This window comes from Labrus mixtus, chromosome 14 (assembly GCF_963584025.1).
Source record: "Labrus mixtus chromosome 14, fLabMix1.1, whole genome shotgun sequence".
Taxonomy (NCBI): Eukaryota; Metazoa; Chordata; class Actinopteri; order Labriformes; family Labridae; genus Labrus; species Labrus mixtus.
The window spans coordinates 15410785-15429779 of NC_083625.1; the positions used below are offsets into that span (position 1 = coordinate 15410785).

General features: G+C 38.0%; 3 protein-coding genes across 17 annotated transcripts in view; 1 reads left to right on the forward strand and 2 right to left on the reverse strand.

Annotated features, from left to right (window-relative positions):
• Nucleotides 1-606: 606 nt before the first annotated feature.
• Nucleotides 607-7977, reverse strand: LOC132988186 (methyltransferase-like protein 27). Of its 5 annotated transcripts, none has more exons than XM_061055407.1 (6): nt 7043-7200; nt 6771-6898; nt 2874-3002; nt 2386-2521; nt 1995-2090; nt 607-1875 (listed from the first exon to the last, which is right to left on the reverse strand). In XM_061055407.1, exons 2-6 carry the CDS (start codon nt 6885-6887, stop codon nt 1673-1675), a joined length of 681 nt encoding a protein of 226 aa, XP_060911390.1. In that variant the 5' UTR covers nt 6888-6898; nt 7043-7200; the 3' UTR covers nt 607-1672. The 5 variants fall into 5 exon arrangements, with proteins under 5 accessions (XP_060911390.1, XP_060911394.1, XP_060911393.1 ...); XM_061055411.1 differs by lacking the exons at nt 6771-6898; nt 7043-7200 and adding exons at nt 3244-3367; nt 3814-4186 and having other exon boundaries at nt 2874-2937; XM_061055410.1 differs by lacking the exons at nt 6771-6898; nt 7043-7200 and adding exons at nt 3244-3367; nt 3814-4184.
• A 129-nt stretch (nt 7978-8106) lies between these two features.
• The window catches only part of LOC132988184 (methyltransferase-like protein 27), a 144673-nt gene continuing 133784 nt past the window's right edge, over nt 8107-18995 (reverse strand). For 2 of the 11 annotated variants that reach the window (XM_061055395.1, XM_061055399.1), the window contains exons 2-6: nt 9919-10050; nt 9550-9678; nt 9070-9205; nt 8679-8774; nt 8107-8559 (exon numbers count right to left, since the gene is read on the reverse strand). In XM_061055395.1, the coding sequence (XP_060911378.1) occupies nt 8357-8559; nt 8679-8774; nt 9070-9205; nt 9550-9678; nt 9919-10050 (696 nt within the window). In that variant the 3' untranslated portion in view covers nt 8107-8356. Of the gene's footprint in view, nt 8560-8678; nt 8775-9069; nt 9206-9549; nt 9679-9918; nt 10051-10496; nt 10673-10712; nt 10947-18995 lie in introns of those variants that run through there. The other 9 variants (XM_061055396.1, XM_061055403.1, XM_061055397.1 and 6 more) reach the window with 9 other exon arrangements.
• Nucleotides 11455-18955, forward strand: nf2b (NF2, moesin-ezrin-radixin like (MERLIN) tumor suppressor b). The gene is made up of 16 exons (XM_061055389.1): nt 11455-11573; nt 12100-12225; nt 12627-12749; nt 12912-12995; nt 13215-13283; nt 13816-13898; nt 14054-14129; nt 14247-14384; nt 14614-14688; nt 14786-14899; nt 15010-15132; nt 15333-15550; nt 15873-15975; nt 16567-16706; nt 16790-16964; nt 17258-18955. Exons 1-16 carry the CDS (start codon nt 11484-11486, stop codon nt 17303-17305), a joined length of 1785 nt encoding a protein of 594 aa, XP_060911372.1. The 5' UTR covers nt 11455-11483; the 3' UTR covers nt 17306-18955.

An 18995-nucleotide genomic window follows, 5' to 3' on the forward strand; every position in this document is an offset into this window, starting at 1 on the left:
ACTTGACCAGTGTGTTCCCTTTTCACTTTATAAACACAATATATTACCTGAATCCACCACTAACTTGAACATATTTGTGCTTTAATATAAAACAAAAACAAATGAGCCTCAATTTCCATTAGTTAACTACTACTTAATGATCAGTCTATAATGAGATTTATAGGACAAGTCTCCTTCTATAGCAGAATCATACTCATCTTATAACATCCATGTGATTCTTTTATTTACAGAAAATCAGGTAATAGTTAACAAACAACAATTATACACGGCTCTTCCCGCAGCTGCTCAAATTTGTCATTTTTTCCATTTGTTCATTTTTTGTGAAGCAGAGTTAAAAAAGGAACTTACATATTCAGAGGCTTTACTTTATGTAAAGCTAAATAAAGCAAAAATAAATGAAGAATCCAAATCATACTATGGTGAAAAACTGAAAATTCCTAACTGTAATTTTAATTCTGCTAGATCCAGGACTCCTCAGTCTTATCTGTCTGTGGTCTTACTTAAATACTTTTATACAATAAATTATTCTCTTCCAATTGGATATCCTTCTTGCACCATAACACCACTCCAGTTGCGAAAGCCAATAGATATCTCAAAAGAGGGAGGTATTATAAGAAGAAGATATCCTTTATTAATCCCATGAGGTGAAATGACTTTTACACTTTGTTATTGAGACATGCTACACACACATAGGCTACAATACACACACATGTACAAACAGGATCTAATGGACATGCACTAATGGAGTGAGGGGGCTGCACATGAAAGAGTGCCCAAGTAGTTGGGGGTGTATTGCCTTGCTCAAGGGCACCTCTGCAGTGCTCAGGAAGTGAACTGGCACCTTTCCAGCAACCAGACACATTCCAGACTCAGTCCACAATGTACTTGAACTAGTTCTTCTCAACCCAAGTCCCTAAAGACTGAGCTACTGCCGCCCAATTTAAAGGTATGGATGCCTTTTTTTTCCATTCCTTTCTCAAGAGTTAAATGAGATTAGCATGAAGACAAATATGTTTGTACATTTGTTTGTACACCAAGTCTAATTCCTTGTATATACTTGGCAATAAAAAACAATTCTGATTCAGAGACTGAAATTGAAAACATTGCCTCCAAATGAGCTAAAACTGCAAATCAAACTATCAGCAACAAGTTTGATCATGTCCTCACAGTTATTTTTAAGATTTTGTTATTGCTTTCTACTGTGTAGGTGTCATACAGGGCACTTATTAACCTGCTGCAGAAACAGCCACAGTGGTTGCCAAAATCAACACAAACGTTCTTCACCAGAGCTCTGATGTGATGTTTTCTAATGAATGTAATGTAATCTAACAAAAAGTTGACTTTTTCCATCAACACATTAAAAAGCCCATTTGTTTCATCATTGCAGATATGAATTTACAACAGACACACAGCCAACACACAAAGGTTGCACCTTCATTTATTACTCGATTCTCTGGATTGTGTTGTTATTCTTGTATTAGGAAAGTTACTGTGCATCTGTATCAAATTGAAGTGGTTGTCAAGAAGGGGAAATGGTTGTTGCTAAATGGTTTAGCATGTAGAATGTATGTTCTTTAACATGGAACTGAAACATTTATTCAACATCAGAAATCCAGACTCTTTTTAAAGTGTATTATGCAGTAATTGGAATATGACATTGTCCTAAATATTCCTATAGTTTCTTATAGAGATACACAGCGCCAGGTATATAACCATCCTCCTTGTCTGACACCCCTCTCTCCCATTTGTCCACCTCAGTGACCTCAACAGAAGACCAGAGCCCCTGTTCTTCCATTTGCTCTAGCTCACACTCCAGAGCTGCTTTGTAGACCAGATTGTCATGGTTACTTCTGGTGGTCATGCAAATGTAGCCACCTAGTGGAAACAGGATCAGTGCAGTGATGCTATCAATCATATATACAGTTTTGAGATGCTGGTTGTCATTACTGCAGTAGAAATGGTGTGGAATTAACAAACAAACAAAATATTCTCACCTTGTTTGGTGGACCTGCACAGCTCTCTGACTACACTAACAGGGACCTGACCAACACTGAGTGCTCCAGTGATCACAACTATGTCAAACAAACCAGCTGAAGATATGAAAGTGAAGAAGATAAGAGAAAGTTAATTTCAAAAATAGATCATCGTAGTTACAAAACTGCTGCTTATAATGAAGGTCATTCACAATATTGAGAATATTTACAGATTTTTTCTCTCTCAATTAAATCAGATAAATATATGGCAACATAAATCAGAGGGGAAACAGAGGAAAATATTGCTAATGGGTCTATAATAACTGTCAAATTAAAGTTATCCACCCTACATGAGGATCTCTCCCATATCCAAAAGATCAATGACAAAAGTGAAACAATGAAGCATCAATACCCCACTGGACAGGTAGAGGCTCCTCTCCAAGCATACACTGCTTCAGGTCCTGGTAGAGCTCACTCTGTTCAGCCACCTTTATCATACTCTTGCTTCCATCAACTCCCACAAAATGTCCAAATCCCAGTTTCTTCATCTGTACCAAAAAAAAGACACATTTAGTCAAATCTGTTCAACTTAAATCCAAAAATTGAAGATAAAGGTGTTAGTGCAGTTCTAATTCACACGAACAAGAAAGTAAAGGTGTCTTTAAAAAAGATTCTGATCCAACGCACTATTTACTAAAGATTACATTCACTGGAAAACATATTTTTAACTCAACATCCCCACAGATTTAATATTTTACAAGACATATTTTAGCTTTTTTTACTCCAAGATAAGAAAGTTACTCTTCCGTGTCTGTTGGAAAGTAGTTGCAACTTTAAAATGCAGTTTCCTTAAGACAGAGGCTGAGTGCTGAAGGCTTGTTCCCTCTCTGGTGAGTTCACCTGTTTGGCCATCAGTCCTGAACCACAGGCCACATCCAACATGAGAGCTGCTTCACGGTCACCGCTGTAATGAGAGGAGATCATGTTTGCTGCCAGACCTGGTGCACGGTAGTCAAGAAGAACCAGATCCTATTAAAAAATGTAAGAAAAACAGTGGCTTATATCATAGATGAAGAAGTCCCATTGAACTTTTTTTTTTTAAGACATATAAAAAAGAAAACAGAAACTTTACATTTTATAAGATAGCCTACACACACTGTGATTGGACTGCATTTTATTTCCAAACAATACAAATTCAAGTACAGGTAAGACACTTTTACTCTACTTTAACTGGAAAAATACATATTTTACATTACTTCAGTTATCTCACCTGTTCATAGTCCTCTGCCCAGGAGTCGTAAAAGCTGATCTTATCTTCTATGGTGGAGCTCTTGTGAGCGGATAAGATTGTCGCCCTGACATTTCCTACCAGCCGACATTATAGACAAATCTGTCTAAACAGATAGACAAGTAATAATGATTAGACGTTTGCTTACAATTAAAGACTTTAAGAAGTGTAAACAGCTTAGTGTGTACTGTATCCTATCCCAGTGAGTACACCATTCGTCATGTAAAAGCTGAGCCTTTACTCTGTTGTTTTAGTGTGTTCCTACAGTCACAGTGATTGCTTTTGGTGATTTCACATACACATGTAAAATGTGAAGCCAAATAAAACAGAATAGCAGATCACTTTATAGTCCACTCATTCAACACAATCACTATACAGTCCACTAAGAAGACCTCCCTATGTAAGCAGTAGGGAAGGAGTGTGCAATGTCAGGCACAATCAATAATAACAATACCCTAAGCAAGGTTTATAAAGTATAGGCTACGCCCTGCTGCTACATGTAGCACACTTAAGATAACACATGAGCTTTACATACGGAGCAGACACAGTTACCTGTAACTCTCTTTTTTTTCAGACGGCTGGAACACAAATACACCAGTACAACTTTTGAATCATGCCGTAAACCACAGACTGTATACTGTAATCTGCAGACAACACAAGGGTCATAATAGAAAAACAGAAAGCTTGGATTTTAAGGCACAGTAACCTCAGTATCACTGCACTATCTGCTTAAGCCTTATGTCAGCCGGGCACATTTTGTTACCTCACCGATCAAATACTTTGTAATACGCGCAAAACGTCGAGCCGATGCTGCTCCATACAAGGTTTCTATATAGTGTGTTTACTAAAACGTCCACAAACCGTAAACTGTAAATATTACCCACAAGCGCAGTATTCCCAACAGTCCCTGAAGGCGACATTTGTGTTTTAAAGACGCGCGCATGTGCAGTACCGTTTTCCCAGGCTGCTATTCATGCTTCCACCTGTAGAGTATTCAGGAGTCAAAACAAAAATCTTCTGGAAAGTCCTCCTGATATTAAACAGTAGAGATAACTAGCTAAGTCACTTAGCTATCGATAACGTCAAAAGGACACTTGACACCAGAAGTGTGGAGTGAATTATTTCAGTCTACATTGCATCTCTTTAACTGTTTATTGTTCACATTGTCTGCTGTTAAACAATTTGTGACATAGCAGCTGAGTGTTATATTGTATTACAGTTTTTTGTAGAGGTACACAGATCCAGATATGTAGCTGTCCCCTGCAGCTTTCACTGATTTCGACCAGTTTTCCTTCTCAGTGACAGCTACACAACTCCACAGTCCCTCCACCTCCATCTCCTTCAGCTCACGCTCCAAGGATGCTTTGTATTCCATATTGTCTTCACCATGTCTGCACGTCATACAAACCAAGCCACCTGGAGGGAACAAGTAACAGTGTAGCAGTGTGAGATAGAAATAACAATACAGCTATAATTTACCCAGTATGACACATGCTATACATTGTTAATGATGCTTTTTTTCATTGAGTATGGATTGAAATCTCCACTATGTTTTCTTTTTCTTTTACCTGGTTTGCAGGCGTGGCACAGCTCTCTGATCACACTTACAGCAACATGATCCACAGTCAGGGCTCCACACATTACAACCACATCGTATGATCCTGCAGGAGGAAGTGAAGTGACTGAGATCAAAATAATTCACAATGCTAGCACATCTAAAAAGTACAGTGTAGGATGAAGAGTATCTGGCTATGAGGTTGCAGTTCTCAACTTTTATTTGTCAAATAAAAAAAAGTAATAAAAGTAATATTACTATATTTAATTCCTAAATCTTGCACTGGAGTCCTTTAAAGGAAGTTTATTTGCTCCAAAAAGTTGATTGGCAGTAAATCAAACATAATAATTTTACATTGGTGATAAGGAAAAAAAGTATTCTAAATGTAAAGTACCACTTTGCACTGGAAGTGGCTCTTGTACCAAAATACATTGCTTCAAGTCTTGGTACAGTCCCTTCTTTTTGGCCTCCTCCAACATACGCTTGCTTCCATCAATGCCCACAAAATGTCCAAAACCAAGTTCTTTCATCTGTGAACACACAAAAACACGTGTTAGATACATGTCATCACTGCCAGAGTGCACCATCCATAATGATTTCTGTTTGTTCTGCTCCTGTCACCTGACCTGCTTTGCCACCAGTCCTGTACCGCAGGCCACATCCAACACAACAGCACCTTCAGGGTCACCGCTGAAATGGGGGGAGATGCTCTTTGCTACAGTAGCTGGTGCATGGTAGTCCATAGTAGCTGAATCCTTTTGAGACAGAATATCAGAGCAGTGGTTCTTTACAATTTTAACCAAACTTCATCACAGAAATTAATTTCAATCATTTACATCTGTTCGGTTAAAGGCCTCCAATTAGACCAAACCATTTTGCTATTATTCAAATAGATGTATGACAGATTATTGGTGCCTAGTGGTAATTTAGACTTCTTATTTGTTTTGACTCCCATATGTTATTTTTCTTATTTGGACTGACTCTAGTATGAAAAGCAGCTAGCTCCAATGTGCAGATTTCAGTTGCCAACATCTTGCACATTCCTGTGCAGATGTGCAACTATTTCTTCACACAAAAGGCTTATATAATAAAATGAAAAAAGGAAAACTGACATGGAGGATATGTCTACTTTTATAAAAAATAGTTGTTTGTGACACTTTTGATTTTGAGACTTTTTATTTGATGGTGAATCCGAAAACGAATCAAATCAAGAGTGACACACTTTCTTATTCTGATTTCATTAAAGTTATGTTAAATATTGAATTCTTAATCCTCATGTTAAAAAAAAATTTAAATCCCAGATTAGTCACAAAAATAAAATCTTTATAAAAAAATAAAATATCATCAAAATGATTAAAATAACAAAGCGTCTCAATGCAATTTGAGAATAATTAAACTTTTATTATCTCAAAAACTATACAGTAAAACGATCTGAAAATGTACAGGACTATTACAATTTTTATGTATTTTTTATTTTATATTTCTTATTCAATCTTTTTGGGCGCTCTAAACACCTGTACTGTAAATTGGGTAGCCCCCTCACTCTGAGACCTCTCCATTAGTGCATGTCCACAGGATCCTGTTTGTGCATGTGTGTGTATTTCAGTTCATGTTTGTGTAGCATGTTAACTAGACAGAGTGTAAAAAACGAATTTCCCCTCGCGGGATCAATAAAGTATAAATTCTAATTCTATTCTATTCTATATAAAAATACATCAAAATATGATTAACAAAAACATAGAAGGTGTGTCAGGAGAGGTCAAGAAGCCAACAGGCTTATACAAGGGACCTCACCTCTTAAGAGACAAATAAATCAACTAAACAAATCGAATGTCATTTGAGTATTGATACAGTATGAAAAGAATATTAAAAGAACAGGGTGTAAAATTATCTTTAGTATCAATCATGCCGTGGTATTAATGATCGAAATTTAAGGGGAATAATAAATACCAACCTGCTCGTAGTTCTCTGCCCACGTGTCATACAGAACCAATTTATCACAAGCCACAGTTTGTGCACGAACCGATGCAACCACTTCCCTCACAGTTTCAAATGTTCTTTGAGTTGACATTTTTTATCCAACTATGAGGTAAAACAAAATAAACAATTAGGTTACAGGATTCTCAACTAATTCTCCAGGGGAAGACAATCTTCATAGACAAACAGCTGTTTGGGCAGGTCAAAACTTTTACAGTCTATGGTCAAAACAGAAATGAAGCCTTTTACCGTGGGTTTGGTGTAGCAGATGAAGAGTCCTCTTTTCTTTGTAACAACTCTTACAATCGAATCTACGGTAGATGATGATATTACTTTAAACACGGGTGCTCAGGTGGCTGAGGGGCAAGTTGTGTCCTGTTCTCCTCTGTGTGCAGAAGACAGTTAAAGAGACGCAGCGTTATAGATAACAACCTGCCTAACAGGTACTGAGATCATGCCAGCCGCTCCTCGAGTTTACATGGTGAAGTGAGCCGCCCCTAAATTTTAAGTGCCCATGTATTCTGATCTTTATGGTAAATGCTCCGGACTGCAGAGCGAGCAGGAGTAACAGACATAGAGAGCGATTTCGACCCGTTATTAATCTCCTTTTCCAGACAAAAAAACATTCTTCCATAAGTAGAAAATGATTCTGATATGGTTGGACTTACCACTTCCTATACTACTGGATTTCACAACAAGTACACAGTAAAAGTACTTCATATTATTTGTGCATGTAGTATAGGAAGTGGTAAGTCCAACCATATCAGAATCATTTTCTACTTATGGAAGAATGTTTTTTTTACAAGACATCAAAGTCAGAAAAAAGACTCATTATAGTGCTTTATTATGGACTTTGACAGTGGATTTCTCAAAAAGTACACAGTAAAAGTACTTCATATTACTTGTGCACGTAGTCTAGGACGTACTAATACCCTATATCCAATATACTTGGCAATAAAAAACAATTCTGATTCAGAGACTGAAATTGAAAACATTGCCTCCAAATGAGCTAAAACTGCAAATCAAACTATCAGCAACAAGTTTGATCATGTCCTCACAGTTATTTTTAAGATTTTGTTATTGCTTTCTACTGTGTAGGTGTCATACAGGGAAATTATTAACCTGCTGCAGAAACAGTCACAGTGGTTGCCAAAATCAACACAAACGTTCTTCACCAGAGCTCTGGTGTGATGTTTTCTAATGAATGTAATGTAATCTAACAAAAAGTTGACTTTTTCCATCAACACATTAAAAAGCCCATTTGTTTCATCATTGCAGATATGAATTTACAACAGACACACAGCCAACACACAAAGGTTGCACCTTCATTTATTACTCGATTCTCTGGATTGTGTTGTTATTCTTGTATTAGGAAAGTTACTGTGCATCTGTATCAAATTGAAGTGGTTGTCAAGAAGGGGAAATGGTTGTTGCTAAATGGTTTAGCATGTAGAATGTATGTTCTTTAACATGGAACTGAAACATTTATTCAACATCAGAAATCCAGACTCTTTTTAAAGTGTATTATGCAGTAATTGGAATATGACATTGTCCTAAATATTTCTATAGTTTCTTATAGAGATACACAGCGCCAGGTATATAACCATCCTCCTTGTCTGACACCCCTCTCTCCCATTTGTCCACCTCAGTGACCTCAACAGAAGACCAGAGCCCCTGTTCTTCCATTTGCTCTAGCTCACACTCCAGAGCTGCTTTGTAGACCAGATTGTCATGGTTACTTCTGGTGGTCATGCAAATGTAGCCACCTAGTGGAAACAGGATCAGTGCAGTGATGCTATCAATCATATATACAGTTTTGAGATGCTGGTTGTCATTACTGCAGTAGAAATGGCGTGGAATTAACAAACAAACAAAATATTCTCACCTTGTTTGGTGGACCTGCACAGCTCTCTGACTACACTAACAGGGACCTGACCAACACTGAGTGCTCCAGTGATCACAACTATGTCAAACAAACCAGCTGAAGATATGAAAGTGAAGAAGATAAGAGAAAGTTAATTTCAAAAATAGATCATCGTAGTTACAAAACTGCTGCTTATAATGAAGGTCATTCACAATATTGAGAATATTTACAGATTTTTTCTCTCTCAATTAAATCAGATAAATATATGGCAACATAAATCAGAGGGGAAACAGAGGAAAATATTGCTAATGGGTCTATAATAACTGTCAAATTAAAGTTATCCACCCTACATGAGGATCTCTCCCATATCCAAAAGATCAATGACAAAAGTGAAACAATGAAGCATCAATACCCCACTGGACAGGTAGAGGCTCCTCTCCAAGCATACACTGCTTCAGGTCCTGGTAGAGCTCACTCTGTTCAGCCACCTTTATCATACTCTTGCTTCCATCAACTCCCACAAAATGTCCAAATCCCAGTTTCTTCATCTGTACCAAAAAAAAGACACATTTAGTCAAATCTGTTCAACTTAAATCCAAAAATTGAAGATAAAGGTGTTAGTGCAGTTCTAATTCACACGAACAAGAAAGTAAAGGTGTCTTTAAAAAAGATTCTGATCCAACGCACTATTTACTAAAGATTACATTCACTGGAAAACATATTTTTAACTCAACATCCCCACAGATTTAATATTTTACGAGACATATTTTAGCTTTTTTTACTCCAAGATAAGAAAGTTACTCTTCCGTGTCTGTTGGAAAGTAGTTGCAACTTTAAAATGCAGTTTCCTTAAGACAGAGGCTGAGGCTTGTTCCCTCTCTGGTGAGTTCACCTGTTTGGCCATCAGTCCTGAACCACAGGCCACATCCAACATGAGAGCTGCTTCACGGTCACCGCTGTAATGAGAGGAGATCATGTTTGCTGCCAGACCTGGTGCACGGTAGTCAAGAAGAACCAGATCCTATTAAAAAAATGTAAGAAAAACAGTGGCTTATATCATAGATGAAGAAGTCCCATTGAACTTTTTTTTTAAGACATATAAAAAAGAAAACAGAAACTTTACATTTTATAAGATAGCCTACACACACTGTGATTGGACTGCATTTTATTTCCAAACAATACAAATTCAAGTACAGGTAAGACACTTTTACTCAACTTTAACTGGAAAAATACATATTTTACATTACTTCAGTTATCTCACCTGTTCATAGTCCTCTGCCCAGGAGTCGTAAAAGCTGATCTTATCTTCTATGGTGGAGCTCTTGTGAGCGGATAAGATTGTCGCCCTGACATTTTCTAATGTCCTACCAGCCGACATTATAGACAAATCTGTCTAAACAGATAGACAAGTAATAATGATTAGACGTTTGCTTACAATGAAAGACTTTAAGAAGTGTAAACAGCTTAGTGTGTACTGTATCCTATCCCAGTGAGTACACCATTCGTCATGTAAAAGCTGAGCCTTTACTCTGTTGTTTTAGTGTGTTCCTACAGTCACAGTGATTGCTTTTGGTGATTTCACATACACATGTAAAATGTGAAGCCAAATAAAACAGAATATCAGATCACTTTATAGTCCACTCATTCAACACAATCACTATACAGTCCACTAAGAAGACCTCCCTATGTAAGCAGTAGGGAAGGAGTGTGCAATGTCAGGCACAATCAATAATAACAATACCCTAAGCAAGGTTTATAAAGTATAGGCTACGCCCTGCTGCTACATGTAGCACACTTAAGATAACACATGAGCTTTACATACGGAGCAGACACAGTTACCTGTAACTCTCTTTTTTTTCAGACGGCTGGAACACAAATACACCAGTACAACTTTTGAATCATGCCGTAAACCACAGACTGTATACTGTAATCTGCAGACAACACAAGGGTCATAATAGAAAAACAGAAAGCTTGGATTTTAAGGCACAGTAACCTCAGTATCACTGCACTATCTGCTTAAGCCTTATGTCAGCCGGGCACATTTTGTTACCTCACCGATCAAATACTTTGTAATACGCGCAAAACGTCGAGCCGATGCTGCGCCATACAAGGTTTCTATATAGTGTGTTTACTAAAACGTCCATAAACCGTAGACTGTAAATATTACCGACAAGCGCAGTATTCCCAACAGTCCCTGAAGGCGACATTTGTGTTTTAAAGACGCGCGCATGTGCAGTACCGTTTTCCCAGGCTGCTATTCATGCTTCCACCTGTAGAGTATTCAGGAGTCAAAACAAAAATCTTCTGGAAAGTCCTCCTGATATTAAACAGTAGAGCTAACTAGCTAAGTCACTTAGCTATCGATAACGTCTGTAAAGTTGTTTCCAAGTGATCTTTTAAAACATTATCGAGAGGTTCAACATCTTCCGTATGATATATTTCATCATGGATAACTTGAAAAAGTTCCGCTTGTTTTGGTGCGTTTTCGTGGCATAGTTGGAAAGCTAACGCTGTTAGCCAAGCATTGGTCTTCCTAACAAAAAAGCCTAGCCTCCTCTGAGCCTTGTGGGACGGCAGAAGATCGTAACTGTGATCGCTGGTAATGAGATTAATCTGAATGTTCAGATGTATGTTGTATTTAACAGTGGATAAAGTGGTATCTCACTACATAATCGATACGGTAAACTCCCAGATCAAGTATCATTCTAATAACGCGTTTTTATTTTTACTTGGTAAATGTCTTTTTTTTTTTGTAGCTACACTATTGAATACTGAATTTGTCTTTTCCCCCCCGCAGGATTTTTTTTTGACAGCAAAACACTGAAAATGTCTATTTTAGGGCTTAAAAAGAAACAGCCAAAGACTTTCAAAGTCAAAGTTATCACCATGGATGCTGAGATGGAGTTCAGCTGTGAGGTACTACATTTAAATCACGACACAATGCTTCATCCTTCTCTACATGGAAAAGTGTTTTATTTCCAAGTCTTGGTTAATGTTGTGTTTTTTAATTGTTTATTGGCTCACATGAATGTAGCTGACTCAGATTCCTGGATAATGACCCTGAAATAGCCTTGCACACTAGATAATAGAAGTTTTACCCCAGTGATGGTATCATTTTTAGATGCAGCATGTACTGGTAGTGGTTTTACAGTTCTGGCATCTGTGCACTGCAGTTTTAGAGAAAGGAGAGAAAAAGTTATGCATGTTTCTTAACATAGAACTATTAAAGGTGTCATACAACTTCCTTAGAAAAGCCTTAGTTGAGCTTTTCCCAAGGAAATATTTTAAGTTGCCTCTCTTTGCGCTCTGATTTTGGAGTCAATTTATGTAGATGAAGTATGTGATTCAAATATGTCCGTGTTGATTTCAATATTCTGTGTCAACAAATTGATGACAAAGTTTTTTTTTGACATCTTCACTTACCCCTGGCTGATTTTCTCAGGTGAAGTGGAAAGGCAAAGACCTTTTTGACTTGGTGTGTCGCACTGTTGGTCTGAGGGAGACCTGGTTCTTTGGACTCAGGTACACAGTGAAGGACACCTACGCTTGGCTGAAACCAGAGAAACGGGTGAGTCAAGATGGGAGTTACTGGGTTTGTCCTACTGGCTGAGGACTGGGGGGAAAAAACACACAACATGAATTCTAATTCAGATACTATAAGGTTAAAATCTTCTGCACAATTCAGATAGTTATTTGTTTGCAGCATTTGAAATGGAAGTTCAGGGTGACATCCTGATATTGCTTGTTTTTAACTGTCCAAATATGTATTATGACAGTAAAGTAAATACAGTACATACTCATATCTGAAAGGCCTGACGTTTTTATGTATTTACTCTGAATCAAAGATAAATTGGGTTTTGTAACTAATAACACAGACACTGATCTTGACATTATATTTCAGTGTTAGTGCATGTTGGTCAAACAAAAACATTAACATCGTGCTCTCTTGTTGTTTTATTTTTCATCAAGGTCTTGGATCAGGAGGTTCCCAAGGACTCTCCCATAACATTTCATTTCCTGGCAAAATTTTTCCCAGAAAAAGTAGAAGAAGAGCTTGTCCAAGAAATAACTCAACACCTCTTCTTCTTACAGGTAATTCAGTGGACAACCTCTCTCTGAAAGCATCATTTAATCTGATATATATATATATGAGCACAAACACAGATATAGATTTGTTAATGTAGGTAAAAAATATTTTAGGAAACTGACTGAAAAACTTTCCTTGTTCATGCATGTCCTCAAACTGTTGTACAGGTGAAAAAACAGATATTAGATGAAGAGATATTCTGTTCCCCAGAAGCATCTGTTCTGTTGGCATCGTATGCGGTCCAAGCCAAGGTGAGAAAGCCCATTCTTTCATTTGCTGCAACATGATCATCCTATCTGTATTCTGTATATGAAGCACAGTGTACATTTTATTTTCAGTTAGACTTGGCATCACGTTTTTTGTGCCATGAAAAATGAATGTCCTCATTTCTCACTGTCTCCGCCTCCCCCTCTTTTTCATCCTTTTTTTCCCCTCATTTCCTACTGGCTCCTCTTGGATCTCACTCTCAGTATGGGGACTACGACCCAAATTTTCACAAGCCCGGTTTCTTGGCCCAAGATGAGCTTTTGCCAAAAAGGGTGAGTCAACATTACCATTTCCTCTGCACATTTCATTTAATATAAAAGCTGAATATAATTGTTCGCTTGTTCTTCCTTAGTTAACTGCCTGTCTGGTTTACCTTGCTTTACCACTGGCTGACTTTTGTTTGATATTGTGTGTACATAATATAGTATTTAACAGGGATGGGATTCTACCGTATTCTTCAAGTGTATGACAATTTTTTTGAAGATTGAACCACAAGACTTTAAGTATCCATTGCAGTATATCAAACAAATAAGTTATACCAAGCTGCTACGTTATTTTCAACTGAATTCCATCGTCCTTGGAGAGAGTTACCACACTGTATTCTTTTTTTTTTTTTTTTCAAATAAGAGAATGTCAATATGAACTGAGATCGAAATGTAAGTTCACAAAAACAAAGACGAGAACACATGTAGAACAAAAATGTTTTTTTTTTATTATTTAAAACAAATCAGCTTTATTTGAATAGGACCACAGGAAACAAGTGAAATAATCATTTCCTGTGATCCTATGGTTTTTTTCCTCTAGGTATTAATGCAATACCAAATGACAGCTGACATGTGGGAGGAGAAGATTACAGCTTGGTATGCAGAGCACAGAGGCATTGCCAGGTAAGACTAACCTATGGGAACCTTCTGAAATCCAACATGTAAAGAAAGATTAACACCTGCACAGAAGGTGTAATCCTAGATTCAATAGTTCTGGAGCAATTCTTGTATCCTAGTTTGATACATCTTCTCTTCCTGATTTTCCACCATCTACACAGGGATGAGGCTGAGATGGAATATCTCAAAATCGCTCAGGACCTTGAGATGTACGGGGTCAGCTACTTTGCCATCACTGTGAGTGTAAATGACTTACTCATCGCTCTGTCAAATCGAGGTCAGTTATGTCATGCAACCTCACACATTGCTGTCATGCTGGTTTACATTTTTCTGTTTTACACCTCACATTAACAGCAAAATAAGAGGGACACAGACCTGTTGCTTGGAGTAGATGCCCAGGGCCTTCACATCTACAGTCCCAACAGTAAACTCAACCCTAACAAGTCCTTCCCTTGGAGCGGCATCCGCAACATCTCTTACAGCGAAAAAGAGGTAAAAACATTTAGGCACAATATTCTGAATTTCCTGTTTTGTTTTCAATTGATTTGTAAATTTTTTTAAATTATCTTCCTGTTCTCATCACTGTCCTGCTGATGGAGTTGAGGCTTTTTTAGCGGTTATGACAACACATGTAGCCGTACTGTTGTTAAGGCATCATGGTTGTTTTGTTGTGAAAAAATGTGCATAATAAAATAAGCCTTGTAACTTTCTTGTGTCTCAGTTCACAATCAAACCCCTCGACAAGAAGAAAGATGTTTTCAAGTTCTACTCTTCTCAACTGCGTGTCAACAAACTGGTCAGTTTACCTCTTTGTCCGAGTTAATGTTCAACTATGGCACAGTTAAAGGAAAGTCACGGGAAATAAGATGTTGCTGGTTTGCCTGTATCTTCAGATCCTGCAGTTGTGCATCGGTAATCATGATCTGTTCATGAGGAGGAGGAAGGTTGACTCAATCGAAGTGCAGCAGATGAAGGCTCAAGCCAAAGAGGAGAAGGCTCGGAAGAAGGTTAGCCCTCTCTTAGCTGCACCTGAGTAATGAAACAAGACAGGATGGACAGTCTGCTTAAAAAACGGCTATCACAATTATTTGAACGGGGTTGATTTTCTTCATTTCAGATGGAACGGCAGATCCTGGCACGGGAAAAACAGATGAGGGAGGAAGCAGAACGAGCAAAAGAAGAGATGGAACGACGACTCTTCCAGCTGCAAGACGAGGCACGACTGGCCAATGAAGCACTGGTGAGAGCTCCAGACAAACTGCATTACAAGCTCCTGTACGGGGGACAAACTTAAGACTCCACTTGTTAATGAAACCACTGAAATTGAAGCAGATATGTCATATGAAAACAATAAAATAGACTCTTTCACAAAGTATCTGTTCACAGTTTGTACGATGTTTTTTTTTATTTATTTCAAACTAAAAAACATTTTTTATCTAGCTGCGATCCGAGGAGACAGCGGACCTCCTGGCAGAGAAGGCTCAGATCGCAGAGGAGGAGGCCAAGCTGTTGGCCCACAAAGCTGCAGAAGCTGAGCAGGAGAGGCAGAGGTTAGAGGTCACCGCCATGAAAACCAAGGAGGAGAAGAGGCTGATGGAGCAGAAGATGAGGGAGGCAGAGCAGCTGGCTGTCAAGCTGGTTGAGCAGTCCGAGAGGAGGTTCGACATCATCTCGACGAGTGTTGCATTTGTCATAGTTTTATATATGTAACATTTACCTTGACAAACTGTATATGGTAAAATAATGGCTTTAAGTTAAAAGGCTTGCTTCACAGGGAATGGCTGAATAGCTGTAGTTTTAATCTTCTAATCTAATGGACTCATAATGATGCCAATCACTGGTTACCAATTTGACTGACTTTATGCAGAATGAATGAAAAACACAAATTAGTCTGCTGACGTACTCAAGAGTATGCACGGCATATTAATTCAGCAATACTCTTAATGATTTCCAGCAGTCAAACCAAACCTCTGGTTTCAGGTTAAAGGAGGCAGATCACCTGAAACAGGACCTGACTGAGGCAAAGGATGCTGAGCGGAGAGCCAAGCAGAAACTGCTGGAGATCACCAAAACAACATACCCTGTACGGTGACTATCACACATCTACCGTAGTGCACTCTGTACTTCCTTCATAGTTTATTCTTTGGTGGTGAATGAGGCCTCTTTTTGATATTTAAGTTATTATTAAATATCCCCAAAATATATATATAGAGCTTATTGCAGTGCATACATTTCATTTAATGCGGTTGATAACTGACTGTACTTCAAAATGTTTACAGATTAGATTCATGCACAATACGAGTCATCTTTCTTGGGTTTTAAGAGAATTTTGGAGTCATTTTTAGAAAGATATATGTATTGTTAAATCCAAAACTGTAACAGTGACAGGTTTCCAATGTAACTGAGAAGATGATTGATATCTTTCCCTGTGTGATGTGTGAGTCCGTCTTTATTAATACTTGGTGGTTAAAATGACCAGCTTGTTTTAATCTTTACAGCAAACAAGAGAAAACAAATTGTTCGTAGCAATTAAGTGCATACAAGATATTAGCAATCGTGATTTTTTTTATTTGTAGAATTCACTTTTATTTTATGCAGGTGCTGAATAAAACTCAAATAACCAAACCTAAAAAAATCGAATGCCTTGAAAAGTCACCATCTGTTTGTCGTCCAGCTCATAGCAGCCTACTCTACGCCCCCTGCTCCCCCCGCTGCACCTGAAGCAGTCGACTGTGCCTATGAATCTGCATCGTCACGCCTCGACTTTAAGGACTCTGACATGAAGAGGCTGTCTATGGAGATTGAGAGAGAGAGGTGGGTTTAAATCTTCAGCACTTTTCTCTGGTGTGACCGTTTAACTCTGCTTGTTAATGACATGTTGTTATCCATTCATGCAGGCTGGAGTACATGGAAAAGAGTAAACACCTGCAGGATCAGCTGAAGGAGCTGAAGACAGAGATCGAGTCTCTGAAGCTGGAGGAGCAGCAGCAGCAGCAGGCCGGCCTCTACAACCACCGCAGTGAGGCGAGGGGATACGTCCAGGAGCCTCCTGTCTACCTACCTCACAGCAATGTACGTATGACAAAAAAAAGAATACTCCTCAATCATGTATAGATCCAATGGGATGCGAAATGGTCGGAAGGCACTTTGGAAGACAAAATCACAAGCAGAATAGGATGTTAGATTCTTCTTCTAAGTTATGTAGGTAAATATTACACGCGCCTTTAATCAAAGGAAAGCTGGGGCAAATAAACAGTTACTGAGTTTTAATAAAAAAAACTGTTCTGGTGATTGAAAAATGTGAAATGTGGTGCGCATGAAGTCGTGATGGAAGGCATTAATGAAATCTTTTCTTGTGTTTGCAGCGCAACTCTGCATACATGTCTCAAATGGCCTACTTTGAAGAAGTTTGAATCTAATCCTGCAAAATGAGGGAGGACGACACTAGCTGTTGAGGCTCAGTGCTATCTCTAAATGTATGGTAAATTGACTTAACGTACAGACACATACATACACCATGACTATGTGCTTTGGAAAGACTTTGAAATCCCCCTAAACAACAAACAGCTACTGCTGTTTTTACAGGCTGTCCTACTTCTTGCTTCCACCTGTTGCACTTCAGCACCCACAGCTCTGAAGCAGAGTCTTTATGAATATGGAACATACACGTGCGTGACACTGGTTCATGTTTTGGGGCTGAGGATGGATGTATGAGCAAGTTCTGATTTGCAGATAGTGTTTTTTTCTGGTTTTCAGGGATACACAGCGGAGAATCATAATGACAAATAACACATGAGTACCTTCAAAACATTTTGGAAAGGACTGGAGTTAAAATGTGTCAGAGACAGGTTTAAGGTGAATTTCCTGTGTTAGATGAAATCCTGTAATTTAAGTAATTTCTTAAAAGAAAAAAGAAAGATTTGGCTCATTTTCGTTCACAGCAGAAAAGGGATTCTGAAACGTGGCTTTTAAAAAGAATACCTCAGAGATAACCAAATGCCACAGTTTTTATACACTACCAAGCTATTGTTGTATTAGATCTAAACAGAAAACAACAACCTAAAATAACTCCTGATGGATGAAATGTAGTTTGAAAATGATCATCGTTAACTTGCTTATAAAACTTCTTTGTAAAAGTGAGAATTGCAAATTTAGCAGACTTGTGCAGGGAAAGTGTCAAGATGTGACACCATAAACATTTCAAATGCAGTGTTTTTCTTTGTTTCTCATGTGTATTTGCTTTTTTTTCTGTTACTTGGTCCATACATGCCTTTACTGACATCCACCGAGTGCCTTTTTTTAGTTTTTAGTGCCTCATTATGATGGTTACAAAGTCAACCATTTCAACCTTTTTGTGTTTTGTGCTCTTGACTGTTTAGTGCCTTAACTTTATTTTGGTAAGATTTGAGTTACTTGGGTTTGAACTTGTATCACGTTGTTATTTTACCTAGTCTTAGAGTTACTTTAATTTTGGGATTGTTGTCATATCCAGACTGATTTAAAGAAATAGCAGCTTGATGGCTTTCTTTTGTGCTTTTTTTTTATCCTCAGCTTATGTCCTTCTCAGGGTGTTGGCGACAATCACTGCAGCTTGAGTCTCTGTGTGTGTTTCCCCCTTTAATTATCAGCTCGATGTTTACTTTTAAAGGGTTATTTTAAAGCTCAGTAGTAAATCATGTATTAAAGTCAGTACATGCACTTCATTTCACAAACACAGCCATTGGTAAACCTGAGTAAACATTGAATCTGGACACTCCTCATTAGATCCTACAAAAAGGGAGAGACTGGAGGCCAGATGTCCAGCCAGCCATCCAACATTTCTTTATTTAATCTTTATTTTACCAGGAAAATATTCTGACACAAAATATAAGATCTCTTTTTCAAGAGAATCCTGGCCAAGACAGCAGCATAAAAGTTTCAAAGAGAGCAAAGACAGACATGTTTGCTTATTTGGATCGGTGTGTTGTATGTACTTCATTATGAACTGAACATTGATTTTCTTTTTGGTTAGAATTGAGTGAGGGTCAAACCTTGGTCTTGTGTAAATGAGATTTTGTTATAAACATATGGGCTACATGACTTAGCTTGTATCTTTAACTTTAT